This window comes from Lottia gigantea (assembly GCF_000327385.1).
Source record: "Lottia gigantea unplaced genomic scaffold LOTGIsca_52, whole genome shotgun sequence".
NCBI classification, from domain to species: domain Eukaryota; kingdom Metazoa; phylum Mollusca; class Gastropoda; family Lottiidae; genus Lottia; species Lottia gigantea.
In genome coordinates this window covers 620,258-643,135 of record NW_008709781.1, presented here as the reverse complement: position 1 = coordinate 643,135, position 22,878 = coordinate 620,258, and the positions used below count along the sequence as shown (strand labels likewise).

General features: G+C 35.1%; 5 protein-coding genes across 5 annotated transcripts; 2 read left to right on the top strand and 3 right to left on the bottom strand.

Moving 5' to 3' along the window:
- Window positions 1-2,128: 2,128 nt before the first annotated feature.
- Window positions 2,129-5,731, top strand: LOTGIDRAFT_165558 (hypothetical protein; the record flags this gene model as incomplete). Its single annotated transcript, XM_009062594.1, has 2 exons — window positions 2,129-2,183; window positions 3,234-5,731. The coding sequence occupies 2 exons, from the start codon at window positions 2,129-2,131 to the stop codon at window positions 5,729-5,731; spliced, it is 2,553 nt and encodes an 850-aa protein (XP_009060842.1).
- A 9,398-nt stretch (window positions 5,732-15,129) lies between these two features.
- On the top strand, window positions 15,130-16,428 carry LOTGIDRAFT_165557 (hypothetical protein; the record flags this gene model as incomplete). Its single annotated transcript, XM_009062593.1, has 3 exons — window positions 15,130-15,196; window positions 15,345-15,695; window positions 15,785-16,428. 3 exons carry the CDS (start codon window positions 15,130-15,132, stop codon window positions 16,426-16,428), a joined length of 1,062 nt encoding a protein of 353 aa, XP_009060841.1.
- Window positions 16,429-17,954: 1,526 nt separating this feature from the next.
- Window positions 17,955-19,562, bottom strand: LOTGIDRAFT_165556 (hypothetical protein; the record flags this gene model as incomplete). Its single annotated transcript, XM_009062592.1, has 1 exon — window positions 17,955-19,562. The coding sequence occupies one exon, from the start codon at window positions 19,560-19,562 to the stop codon at window positions 17,955-17,957; it is 1,608 nt and encodes a 535-aa protein (XP_009060840.1).
- Window positions 19,563-19,676: 114 nt separating this feature from the next.
- LOTGIDRAFT_165555 (hypothetical protein) lies at window positions 19,677-21,080 on the bottom strand (the record flags this gene model as incomplete). Its single annotated transcript, XM_009062591.1, has 1 exon — window positions 19,677-21,080. One exon carries the CDS (start codon window positions 21,078-21,080, stop codon window positions 19,677-19,679), a length of 1,404 nt encoding a protein of 467 aa, XP_009060839.1.
- Window positions 21,081-21,562: 482 nt separating this feature from the next.
- On the bottom strand, window positions 21,563-22,543 carry LOTGIDRAFT_165554 (hypothetical protein; the record flags this gene model as incomplete). The annotated part of the gene is made up of 1 exon (XM_009062590.1): window positions 21,563-22,543. The coding sequence occupies one exon, from the start codon at window positions 22,541-22,543 to the stop codon at window positions 21,563-21,565; it is 981 nt and encodes a 326-aa protein (XP_009060838.1).
- Between the last annotated feature and the right edge of the window lie 335 nt (window positions 22,544-22,878).

Sequence of the window (22,878 nt, the reverse complement as noted above, 5' to 3'; positions counted from 1 at the left end):
GTGGTGTGACATCTAGAATTATCTTAAATCAAAATAAAACTTGAACTTGGATTTTGATTAGGAGTGACTTCCGTTTTTACATTTTTTTTTATACAATATCAATATGTATTTCTTACATATGTGCGGTCATTGAATATCTGTAAATAACACATAATTGTACGATTTACTTGTTCGGCTATAATGGAAATAACGCTTTTATGCTGATTAACATTTAATACATTCAATAGATTATTAAACAATACATAATGGGATAGATAAGAGATTAACATGTATAACTAATCATTAAAAACCAAAAGTACCTTCATAATGGATTAATCAACTGTTTAATAGTAACAATATATCAATCTTTTATTGTCGGTCAAACCAACCTTATTATAAATTACTGAGGGCGAATAAATCCCTTAAGAGTACTAAAAAGCGTAAACAAACTTTCAAGTAACAAAGTGCTCGATGTGTAAATTAAATTGCGCGACTCGATATATCAATTAAATTCAATGTTTAAAGTTGCGACCTTTGTAGTGTTTTCATAAATTTTGGATACATTTGAATTTTCTTAAAGACTGATGTCATGTGGTTTAAACCGATGAAAACGTCGTATTTGGTCGAATGAAATGCTCATCCGACAGAAGGAAAATAACTCTTTGCCTTCGTCAACATAAAAAAATTTCTTTAAACTCATGAAGGGTACAATTCATTTTCAATACAGTGAACCAACATAGCAACAAAATATGAAACCTCAATAAAGTCCGCCCATCAACTTTTCAATATAATTAACGATTGATAAGCGACCACCTTCATGATGCGACCAGCGACCATGTATTTACACCCCGTGAAATCAAAATGAGTCAGTTCAGCGACCATAACAGTTCTCATTATCTCCGTTTTATAAAAATAACATACAGGTGAAATTAAAAAAAAAAAACTCATCAACTGTACCATTCACCGTAGTAACAATACTTAACAAGTTGAATTATATTTAAAGGGGCAGTAAGCAAAATTCTTATTATTCAAAACGTCGTAAATTATACATGACAATAAATAAAAATAGGAGGCATATTTCTCTACAATTAGGCGTTCGTTTTGCTTAATTCCGTACGGTAGTTTTCTTACATCTTCCAAAAAGCATAACCAGCTTAAAAGTTTTCGTAAATTTTTAAATAGTTTTTGCGTTGGTAGTTTAACGGCCGATTTTTTTTTTTAGTTAAATGTTCATATACGTTAAGGATACTTATTTCTAGAGTTTTATGTATAGTTCTTACAAATTTGAGCGAAGAAAGAAACCGGAATGTCCCTTTAATGTATTTCAGTGGAGATCTATCAAACAGATTAAACCGCTTAATAATATATATTTATTTATATGTCTTTCGGGACCAAAGTCTCACTGCTGTTGTTAAACCAACGAAGCTTCATTTTTATTTGATAGTTCTCAATAGTGGTTACTCATAAATTAAACACATATCAGCTGTGTGGCTTATGTGCTGATTTCAGATTATAATGTCGAAGAATCATTAATAAGCCTCTTTCTATTTCGGCGGTCATGCAGAAATAATTATAATTTGGCCATTATGAATCGTGAAGTTTGAAACATAAACCTAGGTAATAAACTTAATAGTAATCAAATATACAAATTCCTATATAGTTGTTGATAGTAAAAGATGCTAAGTCTGGTGTGCTTCGAATCGGTCATATATTTTAGATATTGCAATTAAGATTTTCAGACGTTACAATTAATAGTAGTTATAAAGAAAGTTGAGTGGTCATCTAAAGACGTCACATTGACCCCTGTCTTAACAGTTGACTGGATTTATTGTTCAATTATAGTATATTGCGACACAAAGAAAATTGTACGGGTATAGGCCGACCTTTCGTATCAGAAGGACGCTCTTCCTTCATATGGGAATGATAGCCGAACTATTTCTATGTATGAATGTTGTTGCAAAAGACAAGTGTTTATAAAAAGAATAGTATGTGTTTAGTGTAATTAGATTCTGAAATAATCAACATATTTAGTGAATACGGAAAGTGGTTGATTGTCTAAGCTGAACAGGTTGTAGAAAAGTTCAACTCGCATATTAGATATAATATTTGATCTTGCTGTAGACATTTATCAAAATTTGAATCAAAGACCATGTGGAAACAGGGATATATCTCTTTATGTTTGCTGTTAGTTATTTGCTCGAATGGTGAGTTCTTTAATTTTATATCAATACTTTTGTCCCTAGGTCATCACTTGAATCAAATAGTACTTATTGGCCTCACATTTTCAATGGAACGAATTTTATGTTTTTTTCAAGATGAATTAGAATATCAGTTTCAACATGTTAATGGTGGTCTTTGAATGACTCTGCGTTGATAGAAATAGAACTTTTCAACCGAAAATGTTTCCAAATTTTGATTGAAGTAAAAAATAAAAACCAAAGTGATAATAGATGTCCATAATTAAATTTTTGTTTAACGCAACGTTATTCTAAAGCAGGCTATCTGTGATATTCTGAAACCTATATTCCAAAGAAATAGTCAATGAAATTATAAGGCAAAGTATACTAGTGTGTTCTTGAATGCAACATCATTTAATCTGAGCACCTCGCAAATCAGGGAAAAGTTTAACGGGGGTTATTTCCCTTTTTTGTGAGAAACTAAGTCGACTTCGTCCTATTCACGATTATGTAATATGAGGCACATGTATATAGCGGATTGAAACGAAACTTGGTGGCAAGGTTCACCATTCATCGGAAAAGTCCAAGCAACTTAAACAAATTATGACCCCTGTTCTTCTAATCGCAGTAAGATTTCTGCTCAGATCTTGTTTAAATCTCGCTAAGCTTGGTGGAATGGTTAAATCTCTTCCAAAGACCATAGAATTTTAGGTCCACTTACGTCCTTAATGAATGTTGCTAGCAATGTCAACCCTCCTAACTGTAAGACGAAGTTAATTTATTCGGTACCCCTTTCAGAGAGTCCACATTGCTAGTAGTAGTAATGTATAATTGGCATAAAAATAAATTATAAACCGTATATACTCTCAAGGTGACCGTAAAAATACTCAAGTTTAGAATGCAAAGGCCTTTTTGTATTTCTTATTAGTTTGAATGCTTAAATTTCTTTGGAAATTAAAATACGATTCACCATTCTGCGCTTCTAACGGTTTTCTTCAAAATATTGCGTATCATTTAAGATTCACAAGGCGAAACATGAGACAACTCTATGTTTATCTATTTTTCATTCTTTTTCAGCTTTATGCTTTGAGACAAGACAAAGTTGCAGTGGGATTGATTATACGCAGTGCTACGATGTTCCTAAATTCGACGAATCTCTTTCAATGTGGCACTGCTCTTGTGAGTTGTATGGTTTGAGTATGAATGTTTGTGGAGATTTTCTGCATCTTGATGCCAATACAACAGAAAATAGCAGTGACGACTATTTGTTTTCGGACTACATCATCGACAATTCTACTGTCAATGCTAATGACTCATTTGAAGGTCGATATATCCGTTTCTTGGCTAGGTATTCTGAATGTGTAAACGTTGGAAAAAGACAGTATTATACAACGTTTACTATAATTGGCAAATGCCCCGAACATTGGAAAGATGAAGTTGTTCGGACCCAATGTGAAAACCAATCACAAGAGTTACCACCAATTGAATTGAATGCGCAATACAGATTTGTTTTTAGAAATATATTTTGTGCAGTATGTCATGGGTTATCAGAGGATTTCGTTAGAAGCAACGTGATCATCTGGGAAGCAAGTATGAGCTGCTCCAACAACGACAAATTACCATTGGCAGACTCTAAACCACGGATAGATGATTCCCACTGCAGCACCGTTTATTCTAGACCTAAACAAAAGCAAACCAGTGAAGCAAACGGGGAGGATATCATTAACTATGATTGTATCTCATGTGCTGAAGATCTACGCCAAGATACGTCAACTACAAGTTTAAACTGCATTGTGTGTCAGTTAGGAATCTTTCTCTTTGAATTTTCACCACTACCAACTCTACCATTCGAATCACTTTCAGTTCTTTTTGAAATACCTACACAGAAGGAATCGAACATCTTTATAAATGGTGACATTTTTACATCAAGTCAGTTATGTAAGGATGACGAGAATCTCGATCTACTGTATCAGAGATGTCGCAAGTTTGTTTGCCCTGCTGGTCAATTTCCATTAGAAGGCCGGTGTCAGGAGGAGTCTAAAGTGTTTGTATCCCCAGAATTTCAACCCTTTCCTAATAACTCTCGAACGTTCGACATCAATATAACATTTGAAGACAGACTGGCTAATTTATTTGACGTCATAACGTTGATGACGTCTAAAGTAGACATGGAGTTTATTCAAGATTTTGAAGAGGAATTTGCTTCATTGAAAATTGAATCCAATATCCCAATTTCCAAACTGCTAAATAATTGGAGCAAACAACCTATCCGATTTTTGTCTGGAGTAGTTCTTACCTTACAAATGAACAATATAAACCGAACAGATAACGAGACATGTTTGAATGACGATTTCCGATGTATCCAGCATACCCCTGTCTATTTTCTGAACAGTAAACCGTTCTCACGTGTTGATATTGGTTCTAAAAGTTTCATGTATCCACTTGATAATATTATGTATGATTTAACAATTGACAAGGGAAACTCGTCGTTGGTATTTAATGAAGTTTGCGTCTGTTTCCAAGAAGTTGAGGAGAATAATTCGTCTGCTTCCATCAACTGTTCAGGTCCTATGTATGAATACAATGAACATGAGTATATTCTTATAGGAAACCATAGTTTGGAACTTGTTGAACAGAAGCTGCGAATTGATGAAAGTCAGTACTACTTTAAAGGAAATGTGGCTGTTATTTGTCATGATGAAATGGAACTGAAAGATTTTCAGTTTTTCAAATATGACGAGATTCAAGGCTATATTTCTATCGTTTGTACGGCCATATCTGTCTTTTTTCTTCTCGTTTCCTTAGTCATATTTGCCATGTTTACAGAATTGCGGACGCTTCCTGGCAAAATGACCGCAAGCTTGTCAGGACTGCTTATAATAGCCCAATGTCTTCTTTACCTCCCTCAAATGCATGTTGGTGTCTGCAAATATGTAGCTGCTTTTACCCATTTTTGCTGGTTATCAGTGTTCACATGGATGAATTGCATTGGTGGTAACATGGTAATCACATTCCATCCTACATTGATGCTGGCTCACAGAGCATTGAAAGAGAACAATGCGTTTTGGCGATATTGTGTCATTGCTTTGTTGGGCCCCCTTATATTGTGTGTTGTGCTTTTGGTTCTTGATGTAATTGAAGGTGATCATTACCATATAAGGTATGGTGAAATAAACTGTGTTTGGATGGGTGATCATTATGGATTTATTTTCGGATTTTTCGTACTCGTAGCCTTGACCATTGTTTTTAATATCATATGTTTTTGTGTTACTTTGTATGAAATTGAAAAATCAATGAAAACATCCGATGACATCACTGGTAGAAAACGTGATCGTAGCCGATGTCACATGTACATAAGGTTATCATCTGTTATGGGATTTTCGTGGATTTTTGGTTTCGTTGCGGTTTTCGGTGATATTCCGGTTTTATGGTACGTTTTTATAGTTTTAAATGGACTACAGGGAGTGTTCATATTCATTTCATTCACCGTCAATGCCAGAACACGTGGCTTATTGCGAACCTGGATATCAGAAAAGACATTTTCGTCGGTTGTCAGAAGCCCCGATACAGCGTGAAAATCGTAAAAGAGACATGGATGTTGATTGTATATCCCATATGATTTTATCTTGAATATGTTCCTACTTCCTTGGCATGTTGGCGCCTGGTGTTGATTTAAACCATAGGCGTTCATTAGTCATAACTGAAATTTTGTATCTCACTGCGATGGAAAGCTGTTGCTGACATGGATCAAAATTGCCCTGCTACGGCCTGTGGCAGACCATTAGAACACGATGGAGGGCGTAACTACTGTTTTTCTGAGGATCAAACTGGAGCAATTTTGTAACTTTGTGCTGCACTTCAGCAATGTGACATTAATTTTGAAGATAGAGAGTAAGGGAATGCTCATTCTTCCAGACAACTTAAGATGTGATGGGACGAACCGCTTACCAATAACTGTCAGCGTATAGCTATCGGCCAAAGTGGCATTGAATTATAAAATTCGGTTTTATTTTTTAATTATACGTTTCGATAGAAGTTTTTAATTAACATTTGAAAATCTTTATCATTTATATTTGAGTATTGTTAATTGAATGTCAATATATCAAATTTAGGAATAGAAATATTAAAATATAACTCGAACTATGCTGTTGCTTGTATTGTTAGTAAGTATACCCAAATTAAGTGTGAAATACTAAAATTGTATATTTTTGTAAATCAATGCATGTGAAGTCAATTGAGAGGATGCATATTCATTCCTATGGGAATTAGCAAGTACTCTCAGTTGTCAGTTCGACCTGAGCTTTAATTGAGGCCAGGGTAGGGTTCCCTGGATTGCAAAACTGTGAAACAAAACGAGGTAAATGATTACATGGTTATTTATTTGAACTCCATAGTCGCACTATCTGAATATGCAGTGGGGCAATAATACGTAACTATCCATTCGTTTAACCATACATAATGATAATTACAGACATCTTTCAAATCAAGTTTATTTACATTCAATGTCAATGACAACAGACGTCAATATTGCCCTGAAGGTCAATACATTGAACATTTAAAACATGTTGAAAAAGGAAGTCATTTTCACAATTGAAATCTTTTTTATGTTACCTTATAGATGAAAAACACCAATAATATTGGTTTGCTTTCAACACATTGACATGTAGGCACCATTTGAACTAGTTTTACCAAGAAATTTCACATTCTGTATGACAGAGTCATATTTGCACTTGTGTAATCATGGTAACTAGTATTGTAGAAGGGGGGGGGGGGGGTGAATGGCTCCTGAACAGCTCTCCAATTCAACTGCCAAGCCTCCCCTCAAGTAATGCTCATCAGGAATCCAGGGTTTGGATCAAGATGCTGGATAGTGGTTTCCGAAAGAAATCTAAGGACTAAGATTACACTAAGTACGTTTATTAACATTCACATAACTTCATAAAACGAACACATTTGACAAAGACATTACGAAAAATTTACAAATAAACATTCCCAGCTTATGAGTCCCTTACCCTTCTTTAGAACAGGTTCACAACTAGAGTGGAACGCTGAAGTTTCCGTAATAGAATACCTAGAGTTCACCCATCCCGGGGATAAATTTAGATCACAAGCCCAATAGTCAGATCATTACGGACTAACCATCTGTAAATACTTAAATCTGCGAGTGGAGTGTTGTAACTCCCAAAGAGACAAACTCACGAAGGTCCAGCCCACGACCGACTGACTAAATAATGGTTGGTTGGTAGATGACAAGTAAACGTTTGCTTCCGGCGGATGCTGATATCGCAAACTAGGAAGTTGTTGGTAGTTGGATTGGTTCAAATTGGATGATTCTGTGTTGTTGGTTTGGTTGTTGATTCTTCGTTAGATATGGTCGGGCCGAATGACATGGCGGTGAAACTCGACGAGTTCCATTATCGTATGCCAGTGGTCCGTGGGTGGAGCCAAAACATTCGGAATGGAGATTGGTATGGCGTTGGTTTCCAGGTACTCTGTCAATGGCTTACAAGCGGTTTTCAGTTCAGTTCCTTTGGATGCGACCTTATTAATATTAATTAATATTAATATTAATTCAATCTTGTGGTTATTGTTGGTTTGGTAGTTGTGGATCATTCTTCTTATTTCGGCAATAACTTCTGACCTGCAACTAGAAGAGGTGAGAAAACTAGATTGGAGGCTGCTTAGCGAGTCAGATAGAATTGCGGCATGCTCCGTGTAATTGACGGATAGCAATGCTACCGAGTCCCTAATGACAAGAAGTTCTGCTGTGAACACTAAACAGTGCGGGGGAATACTTTTACCAATGCGGATGCCTTTTGCTGGGATGTAAAAACCGTAACCTGTTGCTGCACTACTCTTGGAACCATCGGTGTAGATCTTCAAATGGTCGGCGTACACGGAATCAATAAGATCAAGAGTGTGAGCTCTTGCTCCTACTGGATTCTCGTGCTTGTTGGTACTCTGGATCAGCTGGGTGTTGACTGTCGCTTTGGTAATCTTCGAATACGGAGTAGCCGATAGGCGCCGTTCAAGGATCGTAACTTGGTCTAGCATGTGCTTTTTCAATAGATCAATGATCGGTTGCACGTAAGAAATACTCCGATTCTTCTGGTTATTTCCGACACGAGCAAATCTTCTGATTCTGAAATACGTTGGACAGCTTTCGGACAAATACTTAAGTTTCCCCAGAATTTGAGAGATAGTTCATCCTTCCGAAGAGAAGGTTTCTCTCCCACCTCCTGAAATAGCGCCTCATTCTTCTTACCTACGACTGCCCTGGTGGCAATACGTATAGCTTTCATGTGTAGAATGTCGAGTTTCTTCAGTTGAGTGTCACTTGCTTTACCATAATAATTAGAGCTTCTTTGTTTGCCCCCCATTTGCTCAACATTTAAGATTTTTGTAGACCGGTTACAGATATAATCAATGTGCGTACTCCAAGTAAGACACTTGTCAAAGTGTACTTCCAGGAACCTTAATCTAAACACCATTCAGTCTAAGGTCAATACTGTTGTGATCCTTCTTTCCGCTACAGAACAAATCGACGGTTTTAGCTTCCGAAATAATGAAGCCCCAGTCGTTTGCCCATTTGGCAACTTGGTTCAGAGCAGTTTGCATACGCCATTTGCCTTTATTAAAGTCAGTGTGACCGACTAAATAAAGCTGAAGTCTGTACTTTTATACCTAACGAGGTTGCGCACTGCACTTGTAAAGCGAGACATCTTTTCCCATTGGACCACGTTTCATAACAATTGCTGATCGGTCAATGTATCATGCACGGCTTTTGTATAACAAGTACAGCCCTATATTCTATAAGAAACCCTACGTCCGGTTAAATGTAAACAACAGGAGTTACGTTAGTTACTAAATATAGACAATTCGGGAATAGACATACAATTATATAACATATATACGCAAATCCCCTACAGTATCAAGAGACCGTATAAATATAATTGCATAATCAAATAATGAATAGAAGCAAGAATTTGCAAACAGTAAAGTTGTCATTTTAACTTTCAAACGTGGATAATTATTACTGATTGCTAAAAAAAATCCTGATTCTAAATCCGAGCTACGATTGGTCAAACGGATGGCGAACATGTCCCTTCATAACTTATTCCGAAAGACGCCTATCATTTGTCCCTTCATGAGAAAAATAGGCCATACTTACGCCACTAATGTATTGACCTAATAAGGAACTAAAATAAATCTTACACAATGACAACTAAAAACGCCCCATACTCCTTTAACATACTCCTTCATTATTATACGCTTACACTTAGTTTGGATACAAATTGTCGTTATGCGTCCATTTATCTGCCTATTCCGCTATTCAATAACTGCTAACCAAGAAGCTTTAAGTTTAATATTGAATATGTTAACGCTCACCCACTCACTCAGCAGAATATTTTTTTAAAATGTGAATTTGTACCATGGTAAGTATAATTATATGATAATTCCCTCTGAATTTCTATTCCTAATGGAACCTTGGGTGGTGAAAACAAGTTGAAAATGACCGAAACGGGTAGAATGATATTCGTAAGCTCAACTCATTGTCACTTACGCGTTTCTTTTTGTTCAGGAAACAACTTATATCGAGTCCAGCTAGCCTTTCCTGAAGACCACCAGTTTAGATGTACTTTATCAGACCAGAAATCAGAGAGGATTTCCTTTTATAGAAGTGATTCTACAGCAGCTGTTTGTTCTATAACCCCAGTTTGCAACAGGATTACTAGTTCTTCCAAATATTCTTGTGGTTGTTTCAATAATCGCATCGCGGAAAATTATTTATTAGTCCGAAATGTCAGCTTTTCTGATGCCGACCAGATTTTTTGGTATTGTGGAAACAACCCAATTAATGGAACAACAATAAATCTAGGTAAGTACAATGTACTAGTATGACCACTATCTAGAAACTAAAGACTAGCCGACTAGATAGCGTTGGAAACACTTGTTCTGGAAGCAAGTTCACCTCCAATCCAATTAGGTTACGCATTTTATAAAATCTTCACGAATAGTTTTCTAGACCTACTTAAACCCACCAAAGACGAAAAAATATTATGGCAGCCACCGAAAGCAAAGAGAAAAATACAGGAAAAATTCGTTAGAAAATTTCGGGCAATCCAGTCTGCATCCTACAGGCTTTCGCCCGCACGCCTTTCGCCTATAACTTAATAAACCTTTTTCTAATTTCGTATTACTCTATCTACATAATGACACATACTTAGTTATACTGCTTAATGTGTTATGTTTTTTTTTTCATCATGAATACAATGTATTTCAGTATTTTATGTATTTTCTGTGATTTCTACCTCCAAAACTACTGCCTGGAGAGAGGAGTATTGGATTAGTTTTTTATTAATTTATTTCAGGAATCAGAGGTGAGTAAAAACAAACGTAGGACAGTATTTCATCAAAAAAGGAAGTAAGGTTCGAAAAAAGTCCAGAATATCTAAGGTTTGTAAGCATTATTTCACAAAACAATAACGTTATTAATGCTCATCAATCTTTTACTTCTCGTCAACATTTCATAACTGAGAACCATCCTTATCATTTGATTCATCCGCATTACATATCTGCACACTATAACATTCAGCTTTCCAGATTCCAATTTCATTATTTACATTTGTACAATTGTATCATAAGCTTTCACTGTGGACAATCTACCAATTTCATCGCTATGCTATAACTAATTGTTATGTATGTAGATAACATTCATCAGCATTCAACGTTCCATGACGTCGTAAAACATAAAACATTACTTAGTAATTCATTATTTCACGATGAATAACTTACTCTCAAAATTGACTATTCATATCATATGCATTACTGTTGGCATGAGCTTTCAGGGAAAAAAACAATGGTTGAAGTTCGAATCCCAAGGATACAATCAACACAAGCTGCTTAAAGTCCAGTAGCTGACAACTCACTCAAGAATGGAAACTCAAATCAAATGGAAAGTAAATGATGCCATCAAGTATACAATTTATCTGAACACGAAGGTAGGAAATTGGCCTAAATACTGAAATACGAGCAGGGTTCAGATTTTAGTGTTAGGATTTAGTGTTAGATTTCATATCTCATAGGTAAATTCTTAGTGGCTCCCCACAACCATTTTGTTCAACATGTGTTCAAATTCCCCAGAGAGACAAACTATAAAACCTCGTCGTTTGAGATCATAGTGGCAAATATTGTAAGATGTAACGCATGTCTTAGACAACATTGCATACTGTAAGCAATCGAACTCCATATCATTTCGATTTCAGATGCCTGATTGGTGGATGTTCTTTGGAAGTTGGAATAAGTTAGATGAAGTTAGCTACATGGTGGAAAGAACTATGGTTATCAATGACAAGTTACGACATATTGTGTCAGCTTTTAACAATATTCAAGAGAAAAATAAAAAGTTCATACTCAATCTTTTTGTTCATCAAGTGGTCCTAGTGTAGGTCACGGGCCCCAGAATCCATCGATACATACTTAATTCAAAAGGGAATAATAACATAGTACTTTTCAAAACAATTAACAAGTGTCGTCAGTCTAATTATAATGAGACCAAACGTTCGTTCCATTTTTTATAGCTTTTTTTTTTTTATTAAAGCCACTTCAGTTAGGGTCTAACGACAGCCCTCATGATCGTCCGTCAAGTTAACATTTTGACCTTACCTGATAATCACTGCGTCACAAAGTGCCAGCGCTGGAGAGGATAGAAATTTGATTGGTTAAAGCAGAGTTAAGTCAGAGGAAATGTAGAAAAGGGGTAAACATGAGAATATATAGTGTGTTATACCTGGATATATTCCCTTAAATTCTGTTAATGTCGACCAGAGCCAACCCTTAAAGGAGATCAAAATATTTTTTATATGCCCACATTATAATGTGGTCGTATATTGTCGTCGCACCTGTCCGTCCGTTGGTCCGTCCACAATTTGCTTATGAACACGAAAGAGACTACAGTTCTTATCTGATTTTAATGAAATTTGGAGTGATCATTTATATTGATGAGATCTTGGTCAAATTAGAATCTGACGATTTTTAGATGAACGGATTTGAGTAATTGCCTTTGACCTAGTAAAAATGCGGCAAAATTTGTGTGTTAACACAGTAGAGACCACAGATTTCATCTGATTGAAATTTGAATCATCTATGACAATACGATCTTTATGATTTTTCGATGAATGGTTTTGGATTATTGCCCTTCACTGAATTCGGTGTTATCGTTTATGATAAAATAATGGAATTTGCCCTTGATATACTGAAAATTACTTGGCAACCACTTGTTTACTATTTACTCGTTTATCCGAAAAACAGCCCTTGGCTGCAATGAAATTTGAGAAATAGTTTGTTTTACAAAGAGTTAAACAAAACGGGGTAAATAATTACATCATTCCAAAATGCACCATTGTGTTTTTATCTCTACAACCGAGCTTCGAAAAATGCAATTTTTTCATTCCTCCTACCCACCTAAATGATGATTTTAAAAAATGGGTACTGGTAATTTGGGAAAGATCAATGCCAAAATGTTCGGCCGAAAACCATTTGGTAGAAAGGATCCTTACGTTGTTACCCTCGTAAAATATAGTTTATTTTTTTGTAGTGTTATATTTTAATGGTAATAACAACAGACGTCAATATTGCCCTCGAGTTCAATATCATGCATATATCAATCAACACTTTTGTTAAAAAGGAAGTTATTTTCTCTATTGAAATTGTGTTAGCTTATAGACATGGAATACCAATCATATCGGTTGGCTTTCAACTTTAAAAAAATGATTTCACATAAAAATGTCCAAACCACTCTTGTGCAGAATTATTAACATTAGAATTAGCTAATTATATCAACCAAATTTACGTAATAGGTACATTAAACATGTACAATAAATACTTGTACATAGTTAAAGAGGAAGTTCTTTTGTAATAATGGAGGAAATAAATTCTTTATAGTCAACAAAACGCCTAAAACCATCTTCTGAAAGGTAAAAGGTGAAGAAGTGGAAGATTTCACTAATACAAGCACAATATTGACACGAATTAATAAGTATTCATTTTGATATAAATGGTTACAGAGAACGCTTTATTGCTGGCAGTGGTAGCAACGGATTCAGATTCTCCACTCATCCGCTTTTGATGAAAGCAACAAGAAATTTTAACTGGGAAAGAAAAAATTGGTACAGAACCTGACAGAGGTCAGGATACCAATAAATTAACCCAATAAACCCTTGGCTATGGCCATAGAAGGGCACTGAGATCTTGAGCAAGCAATGAACCTCTGGACTGTCCGAAAGGGGAGTAGTATATGTCTTTTCGGATATGACGCATTTCACTTCTGCGCATGCGCAGCTTTTTCAATGCATCATATCCGAAAAGACACAACTGTTAAAATGTATTATAACAGACTCCCCAAACTGTAATATAACAGACTCCCCAAACTGTATTATAACAGACTCCATATAAATTACACAGACAAGAATCACTAATAATAATACAGTATAAAATAACCGCATTAAAAATGTCTTTAATTTTAAAACACGAACACAAAAAATTCGAAGGAGACGGTTTCTTCTCTGCGCTAACATCTCTCATCCCCAAAGTGGCCAATTTTGTCTCAAACAACAAATCCCTCATTTCCTCAGGGGCGCAAGCTCTTGGATCTTTGGCAAAAGCAGGAGTAAATATTAGCGATGCAGTGAAAAAATCTGACGAACTTAAAGAACTACAGCTAATAAGAGAACTAAGAAACAAGAGACTAGAACGACAAGCCTTAGAAAAACAAGGAAAAGGGTTTAAAATCATTGGATAAAAATGGCAAGCAAAAATTACAGATTGGATCCAATCTTTCAATTGTATGATCCGATTCAATATTCGTTCAACAAGAAGAAAGAGGATTATATTATCATCTCACCATCAGTAGGGACAAAGACCCAAATAAACGACGGAGGAAGAGTTACCTTTGAAATTAATTCGTTGTCCAATTGGTTGCTGCTTTCCGATGCCCATTTCCGATGCGATTTCAAAATCAAAGACGCCACTCAGAATCGAATTCCACAAACCAACACACCTTTAGAAAACAACTTCTTTCCGCCTTTATTCAGCGAAATGGTTTTGGAAGCTGGTTCAAATCCGATAGAGACCATAAAACACCCCGGCGAGCGCTTCAATACAACAATATCGTCGAGAACAACAGATGGGGTAATTACGTAAATTGGAAGTTGTATCCTTTATTTGGTCTTTTGGAACACAGAAAGGTTTCCATAGGTTTACCGTATAAAATTCATTTGCAAAGAGAAATCAACGACAACAAGATATTCTTTGGTGAAAACAACTCTGACGCAAAATTGGAAATAACGAATATCCAACTTTACATACCGGTAATCACTCCTTCCGTAGAAGTGGAAACGAGAATATTCAACTCTTTAACCAAAGACATCGAAATTGCTTTTCTTCGTCGTAACACGGTAGGTAGCATGACTTTAACGGGAGAATTCACCACGTGGCCAATCACCAACACCGTCAAACCAGCGAGATTTCTAATGGTCGGTTTCAAAAACGTGCCCGACTCTCAGACAAACAACAACATTTTCAGAGTGGCATTGAACCATACTCAAGATCCCATCATTCGCAAAGTTCAAGTCAGATTGAACAACGATAATTATCCCAATCAACCTTTGACAATTGATCCTTCCAAAAAAGATTATAACGAATTGTACAGAAACTATAAAAACATGTGCGAATTGTTTGGAAATACGCCTCAGTTTGAATACACAGATTTTTCACTCAATCATCCAATCTTTTGTTTCGATCTGTCAGCTCATCAAGAAGATCTTTTCAAAACAGGGGTAAACATAAATATTCACATCGATAAAACACAAGGAGATGTGACCGGCTACTGTTTATTGCTGGAAGAAGCAAAACATTGGATTAAAATATCAGATAGAAGAATGATAAGAATTGAATAAAAAAACACCCTTTAAAAATGAAACCAGTTATGAAAATAATAGAAGCTATGGAAACGAATTCGCCGACTCTAATAACTTACAACGGTAAAAAAGTGCATATAACCCAAAAGATTATCGATAAATACAAACATTGCAAAGTCAGAGACGATATAGACTTGGAAAGAATTGATGAGAATTTAACTAAAAAAAGGTGGATTTTTACCTTTCTTACCTTTAATCTTTGCTGGTTTAGCTGCAGCCGGTGCAACTGCTGGTGGGGCTGCTGGGATAGCCAAAGCTGTCAACGATAAGAAAGCTGAAGCCGCTGCAAACGCCGAAGCACGTAGACACAATTTGGTAATGGAAAGAGAAGCACGAGGGGGTTCGGGAGTAGGAGATATATTAGGGACGGTTAAAGAATTCGGACAAAGATTTGGCGAAGAAACCAAGAAAACCGTTAAAGAGGGATTAAGCAAATTAATAGATAAAATCGACACCGGAGAAATGAAGGTCAAACACAAGGGCGACGCCATATTTTTAAAAAACATACGTTCGGGCGAGGGAATCTTCCTTTCAAAGTATAAAGGCAACGGGGTGATTTTTGGTACGAAAATGTAATAAACAAAAATGGGCAAGAAATTTAATCATTCGGAAATATTTCCTAATAACCCAATGCTATATGCGGTAGTTCAGGTTCTGGGAAAACTCATCTCACTTTTAACATGTTGACAACACCAAACCTTTTAGATTTCGATTCTCTGTATATCTACACAACAACACCAGAGCAATCGTATTATCAATTCCTCAAAGCTTTGGAATATTTACCAAAGAAAGACGTTCAAGACATATTTCAATATTACGAAGAAAACGAAGAAGAAGTGGAAATAAAAGATATCATAGAAAACTTCACTAAATCAAAGAATCCATCTTTCAATCCAACGGATATAAAAGTTTTTCTTACGAAAAATGTTAATGATCTAGACTTGTCTAATATTGATAGCAATCGAAAGAACTTAATATTGTTTGACGACTGCGTAGCGCAAAGAAATCAAACTGTTCAACAAGAATTCTTCACCAAAGGAAGACATCACAACTGTCACTGCATATACCAATCCCAATCTTTTTACGGGATGGATTCTATGTTCATTAGAAAAAATGCAAATTGTTTTTTATTATTTGAATTAAACGATAAAGATTTATCTCAAATCATTCAGTCTATAAATCACGGAATGGACAGAGATACATTTAAAAAGGTTTGTAAAGCTCATGATCATGGATATGTATTTGTAAATACTAGAAAACCTGCGGGAGAAAGAGTTATGATCGATATATGTTAATTTTATTTTTTTAAAAATGAAGGATTGGAATAATTTTTTAAAAAGAAATAGAGAATATATCAAAGCTAAGAATAAAATAAAGACCCAAGTTGAAAATAACAGATTACAATAACTCGGATTAACGGAAAATCTACAGACTCTATTTCAACCCATATTAAAATCTCAAGAGGATATTAAAAAGAAATTAGCTTTAGAACCCACACCTCATATAGGACCCAAACCGATTGAATATAATGGTATTATAATTAGGACATTAGATGATATAAAACGTCTTTTTTCAAACCCTGACCCAGATTTACCAAAGAGTATTTCACCAAACGTTGATAATCAAGGTTTTAGATGGATGAATAATATTTAGTCCAAATTCCCCTTTATTCAAAATCGACACAAAAGACTTTATATTTACATTAACGAGAGGGTTAATAGATTTAATGAATGGCAAGGATTTTGAAATTGCCGATTACAAGGATTTAGTTGCATACTCAAAATTTCTACATGCAATAAGAAAGTCAGGACCCGAAACAAGAAGATTGAAAGAAGTTGATTTTTGTATAACAAGAGTTATTGAGGAAGAGAAATCAGACGATTATGCAGAAGATTATCCACCAATCATACAAGAAATAGACGAATTCGATGATATGGTGGCATCTGGACAAGGTATAACGTTTTTATCCGACGACAATAAAGAATTGCTTAATAGATTAGAAATAATATTAGCGGCCATGAAAGAAGGTCATCGATCGGACAGACAATACAACGAAGTCAATGCCATATTAAAACGGCTTTTGGAGAAAAAAATCATCACTAAAAAAGACTATATAAACGTCATTAAAAATGTCCAATAAAGAACAATTGTTCGTTATCACCTCGAATAAACCAGACATCAAATTGTCTCTAGACTACGAGTATGAACTCGATCGCAATAAACAGTACGAACTGGGATTAAAGTATTTCTCCGTTTACAATTCCATTAGAAACATCAACGAAAAAAAACAATCAACTAAAAATAACGACGGATAACGGAGTTACGTTCGAAACCATAAGCTTACTACCGGGGAGCTACGAATACGTAGCCATCAACGATTACCTATCCGAATATGCAGGAAGCGTGAACGGCAAAAACAATATCGAATTCGAAGGTAATTTGAATCTGAACAAAATAAAACTGATCTTGAGAAATAACAGTCAAGTCGATTTCAACGTAGAAAATTCGTTGAATGCGTTACTAGGGTTCGATAAACGAATATACGCGCAATCGACATTGGCGCCGCACAAGGCCAACATCGAGAACGACATCGATGTGATCAACATTCACTGTAATTTGATCAACGGTGGATTTTTCAACAAGCACAAACGCCAAATCATATACAGCATACCTACTTTTACGGTGCCGATCGGATACAGAATTATAGAGAAACCGTTTCAAACGACCTATTTACCAGTCAATTCTTTCATGATCAAAGATATAAATCTGGAAATCAAAGACGGTAAAAACAGGTTCATAGACTTTGGCAACGAAGAAATTGTCATTCAACTTCATTTAAAACAATCTTCATTCTCTTCTTGATTAGAAAGATAATCGAAACATCAAATTCATAGTTTTCGTCAAAACTATACTCATCTTTGTCGTTGTAAGGATACATAATTCCTTCACTGTTTGGTGGTTTTCTTTTAACATTATTCAAATAACTTCTAAAAACTTTAGTTTGTTTATCATTTGGAATAACTACTCCATTGGTGAAACATTTTTTCCACGGTTTATTAAATTCGTTCGACACATCATGTCCGCTTGCTAACTGAACGTAATCTTCTACACTTATCTTATCATTAGAATAACCTTTAAACGTTTTCTTTTCTTTTAAAACACCGTCAGAAGTCAAAACGATGTTGTATTTGACTTTTGGTGCTAAATATAAACCAAATATAATTCCACCGTCACCGTAATCGTTTTTACCTTTGCAATAGTCTTTTTCGGAGACCAAACCAACTCTGTTTAGTTTTTTCCAATTTTTGGATGAAATGTACAAACTATCGGTGTCGGTATAGTATATTTCGGGTTTATAAAATCCATTTATGACGTGAATGAAATTGTTCATTATTTTTTTACTGTGAGATAAAACGAATGATCCCAAATGACTAGGTGTTTGTCGTGTAGATTTACTGTCTTCGGTCTCTTTTTCTTCAATTTCCGTTTCAACAATATATTGAGTATCATTAATTTTCTCATAGGTTTTAACGCGTGAATCAAAGTTGGCCTGTAAAGTTGCTTCATTCCATAAATGTCTAGTTGTGAATATATCTTTCTGAATTGATTTACCATACAAGGAATTACCTAATAATTTCATGGAGTTACTACCCACGATATTACCTTTTCGTTTATATTTATTTCTTAAATCTCTCAAAATTAAAATATAATCTCTATAGGGTGGAGTTTTAAAATTTTCTTCGTAAACTATACCATCTAATATTCTAATAATTCGTCCACCGGCTTTCACTATTTCTTGAATATCGACCGATGTTAAAACGTCGTGACAGAAACCATTTCTGAACCTGATTTTGTTACCAGTTTCCTTTTTACCTTCTTTATTCGTGAAAGTGATTTTATCTTTAGCTGGTATCGGTTGGAAGAACATGTTTTTGGGATAGTCAAACCACACTGTTAAAATAGCTGTTCTAGGTCTGAATTTTTGTTTATTGAAGAGTTTTACAAATTCTTTTTCTTCTTCTGGTAGAAACGGTCTTCCACTTTCCGCTCTCGGATATTCACTGTCTAAATCCGACATGGCGGAAGCGTATAAACCGTTAGCATCAAATGCCATTAGTTTAGTACATTCTATTTTTTTAAGTCTCGAATGAACCTCCGTTTTGTCTTTTGTGCTTGCGCTGTATTCTTTGAATAAATCAATTAGGTTATTACTTTCAAGTTCTGTATATTCCTTTAATACGTTACAAATTTCATCCATTTTGTTCGTTTCAAATGATTTTCTATTTGCGGAAACTCTTCCTCCTTTAATAGATCGTCTGATAAAATTTCTTATAAAAGGATTAGTGTGTGAATAAACTTTTTCTACGTTTTCTTTTTCGGTATGTTTCGCAACCATTCTAGTAGTTTCATACCATTCTTCTTCCACCATTTCTTTATCGTAATGATATAAATAATACCAACCCTTTAAAGATAAAGATGGAGCCGTTAGATTATTGGACATATTCTGGTTTACAACTTCTTTCGTCACTTGGTTGTATTTTATTCAACAAGCACCCAAACAGAGAGTATCTCTCTTGGCGTAAGGTTCCCATTCGTGTCCGAATTCCTCCCAGTTGCCTTGCGTGTATTTAGCGATATCTACGTCGGCAATCTTTCTCAAATTCGCGGGGAGATTGGAAGAATTTCCCCATGCAGCCAAACTAGAGGATTCGTGTTGATAGGAACACGTGAAATTAATATGTTGTAAATAATTACCCTTTATTTCTTTCTGTCTTTTCCATTTTTTCTGTAAATCTTCATCCTTGTATGGATTAGATAAAGGAAAAGATAGAATTCCTCTGGGTGTTTTTAAAGGGCAATGCGTTAGTTTTTTTGCATTTTTAAGCACGATCCAGTTGTCGAATCCACTGCCGTTATGAGAAATTAATATTAATCTCTTTCTATCATATTGATCTAAATATTTCAACATTTGATCAATGCAATCTGTACCTACAAATATTTCTACTACATTCATTAGTTTATCATAAAATTCTTCTGGAATGGGATCTGACGGCTTTAAATCTGGAAAGAGATTATTTATTCTGTTTAACATTTTCCTTAGTTTTTCTAAATTAATTAAAGTGCAACAATATGGAATTGCTCTTCGCGTGTCTTTTTCTGAATACGTTTCGCGATCCCAAGCGAATAACGCATCATCACTCATACTCGAAAGCACGTTTAGTTTGAGGGGTGAAACCTGTGTTACTGCGTTATCGTCTCTACACGTTTTCCACACCTGTTCGTAATTGTCTTCTATTTGTTGAATTCCCAAACTTTTTTGGCTTCTTCTAATCAAACAGAAATGCGAGTTGTGTAAGTAAAAAACCCAATCTAATTCATCGTGAACGTCTCTGGGATGAAAATGTCTGTTTTTGGGATTATAAATTTGAAACGAAGTGTTGAATTTCTTGTTGAATTCCTTCATTCTAGCACAAGTCATCACTCCTTTTCTATTTGCTTTTGAAAACCCGTTGATGTATTCTTGAAATTCTCTCGTGTAGTCTTCGTTTAAAACACGATTGATGCATTTGATAAAACAGTGACCATCTGTAGGTATGTAGCAATTTTCGCCTTCGTATTCATTGATCTTTTTAAGTAGATCAGTTCCTCCTCTACCAACTCTCGACCTTTTTATTTCTTGGAAATTGTCTTTCATTAAAATTATTTTTCCTGTAAAATACCAATCGGAAGCATCCGATTTTTTGTCCATATTTGAAAAGATATTGTGAAAAGTTTTGGCATTGAAACCGAGGAGTGACATGTATTGTCTGTGATTCCCTTCCTCGACTATCTCTCCATCTATTTTAATTTGTCCTTTGAATGTTTTAAATTTATCAGAGATTGCCTTGATAACATCGGAAAATAGGGCGTTTTCTATCAATGTTTCATCAAGTTCGATTTTATTCATATTTTTTTAAGTATATATTTTTGATTATTTCTTTATTTTGACCGCTGATATTTCTGTATGGAATTTGTCCAAAATTTCATTGAATTCTTGTAATTCTTCAACTGTTATGTTCTTGTCTTCTCTCGATCTTTCGAAAAAGATGTACAATTGATTAAGATACATATTCAAGATATCCGTTTTCTTTTTATAATGAGCTTTCTTTTTGCTCGTGAAACCTTTAGCAATCAAGCCACAAGATGAAGTTTGAATAGCAGTAATTGTGGCTAATACAGTTGGGACAAGTACAGGAACCATTAATCCACCAGTCACGGCCGTTGCAAGTGTTGTTCCTATCGTTAGAACTACACTCGCTGTTTTGAAAACAGAATCGATTCTACTCCATGTTTTCCTGCATGAATTGTACTGTCTTAACTTTATTTTCAACTCTTCTTGTTTGTCTATCATGTATTGTTGTCTGCTTTCGAGTTCCATTTTTTAAGTCGTTAAATTAAGTGAATTTCCGATAAATAGAACCACGGAATATCCCATAGAGCGTGGTCGTTTGGCCTAGTATTCTTAAATATTCGGGTATTAAAAGGAAAAACATTTACGCGTACTAACGACATTTCTTTTTTCGTATGGTCCTCTTTAAGATGATAGGAATATTCTATTTTTTCTTTTTCGATGTTTATCTTGGCTCTAAAAATATAACCACCAGCATGAAGGATGGAGTCGGAACCTTCGGCAAACGATAAATGTACTATAAACTCTCGTTCTTGTTGACTTTTATGAACATCGATAGAGGTGTATTTTTCACCTAAAGCGAAATATAGTTTTACGTATTCAAAGTCTGTTGTTCGTAAAAACTCGTGACTGCTCGATTCTATTTTTCCGTGTTTGTGTAAGCGTGGTGGAATTTTGTCAATGTTGGTTGATGGTGGATTTTCCGTCTCCAATATCATATCCAAATCTTTGATTCCAATGATATCCTTATCATTTTCTACTTCCATTTTAAAGGTGTCTACATATTTACCATTTTTCGTTTCAATTTCCTGATCCCTTTTATCAATCAAACGTATATTCTCCTCCAAATTACCATCATTGAATAATGAAATATGTTTGACGGCCTTACCGGTTTGTTTGAAGACTACTTTATTGACTTTAACCTTCATGGGAAACTCTATTTGAATCAGACAATTACCTCGAAAAGAAAACTCTTGCGTTTCGCCGATATCGAATACGTTTTTAGGTTCTCCGTATGCGAGAGAACCCACTTTTATTTCTGCTTTGAATCCGTATTTGTTTGATTTATAAATTTGGTCTTTTCTATCGAAGACAGTGTCACTTTCGAATGGTAGATTGAAATAATACGATTTGTCCGTGACAATAGCTTCTAATTTGCTCAACTTTTTCTCTTGTCTCAAAAAATCGTCATGAATTCTAGATACCAAAAGATTGACCTGTTCTTTAATATAATTTTTCATATCATCTCGAAATTTATTTTGAAGAAAGTTTTTAATCACACCCACTTCTTTTTCTAATTCGTCCGTGATTTTAGTATCCAAAGCAGTCAATTGTTGTTTCAACGTATCTTTGTCAATGGGAAGTGTGTTAATTATATCTTGAACATCTGATTTTTGCTTCGCGATCTTTTCGTTCAAATTGGATATCGAATTTTGTAACTCGGTTTTGTCCGCGGTCTTGTCTAGTTCTGCTAGCAATTCGCCAAGTTTTCTTTCCAAAGCGGTTAGTTTTCGTTTCAATCTATCCTCGTTTACATTTGGGTTGTCTATTAAACGTTGGACGTCTATTTTTACCT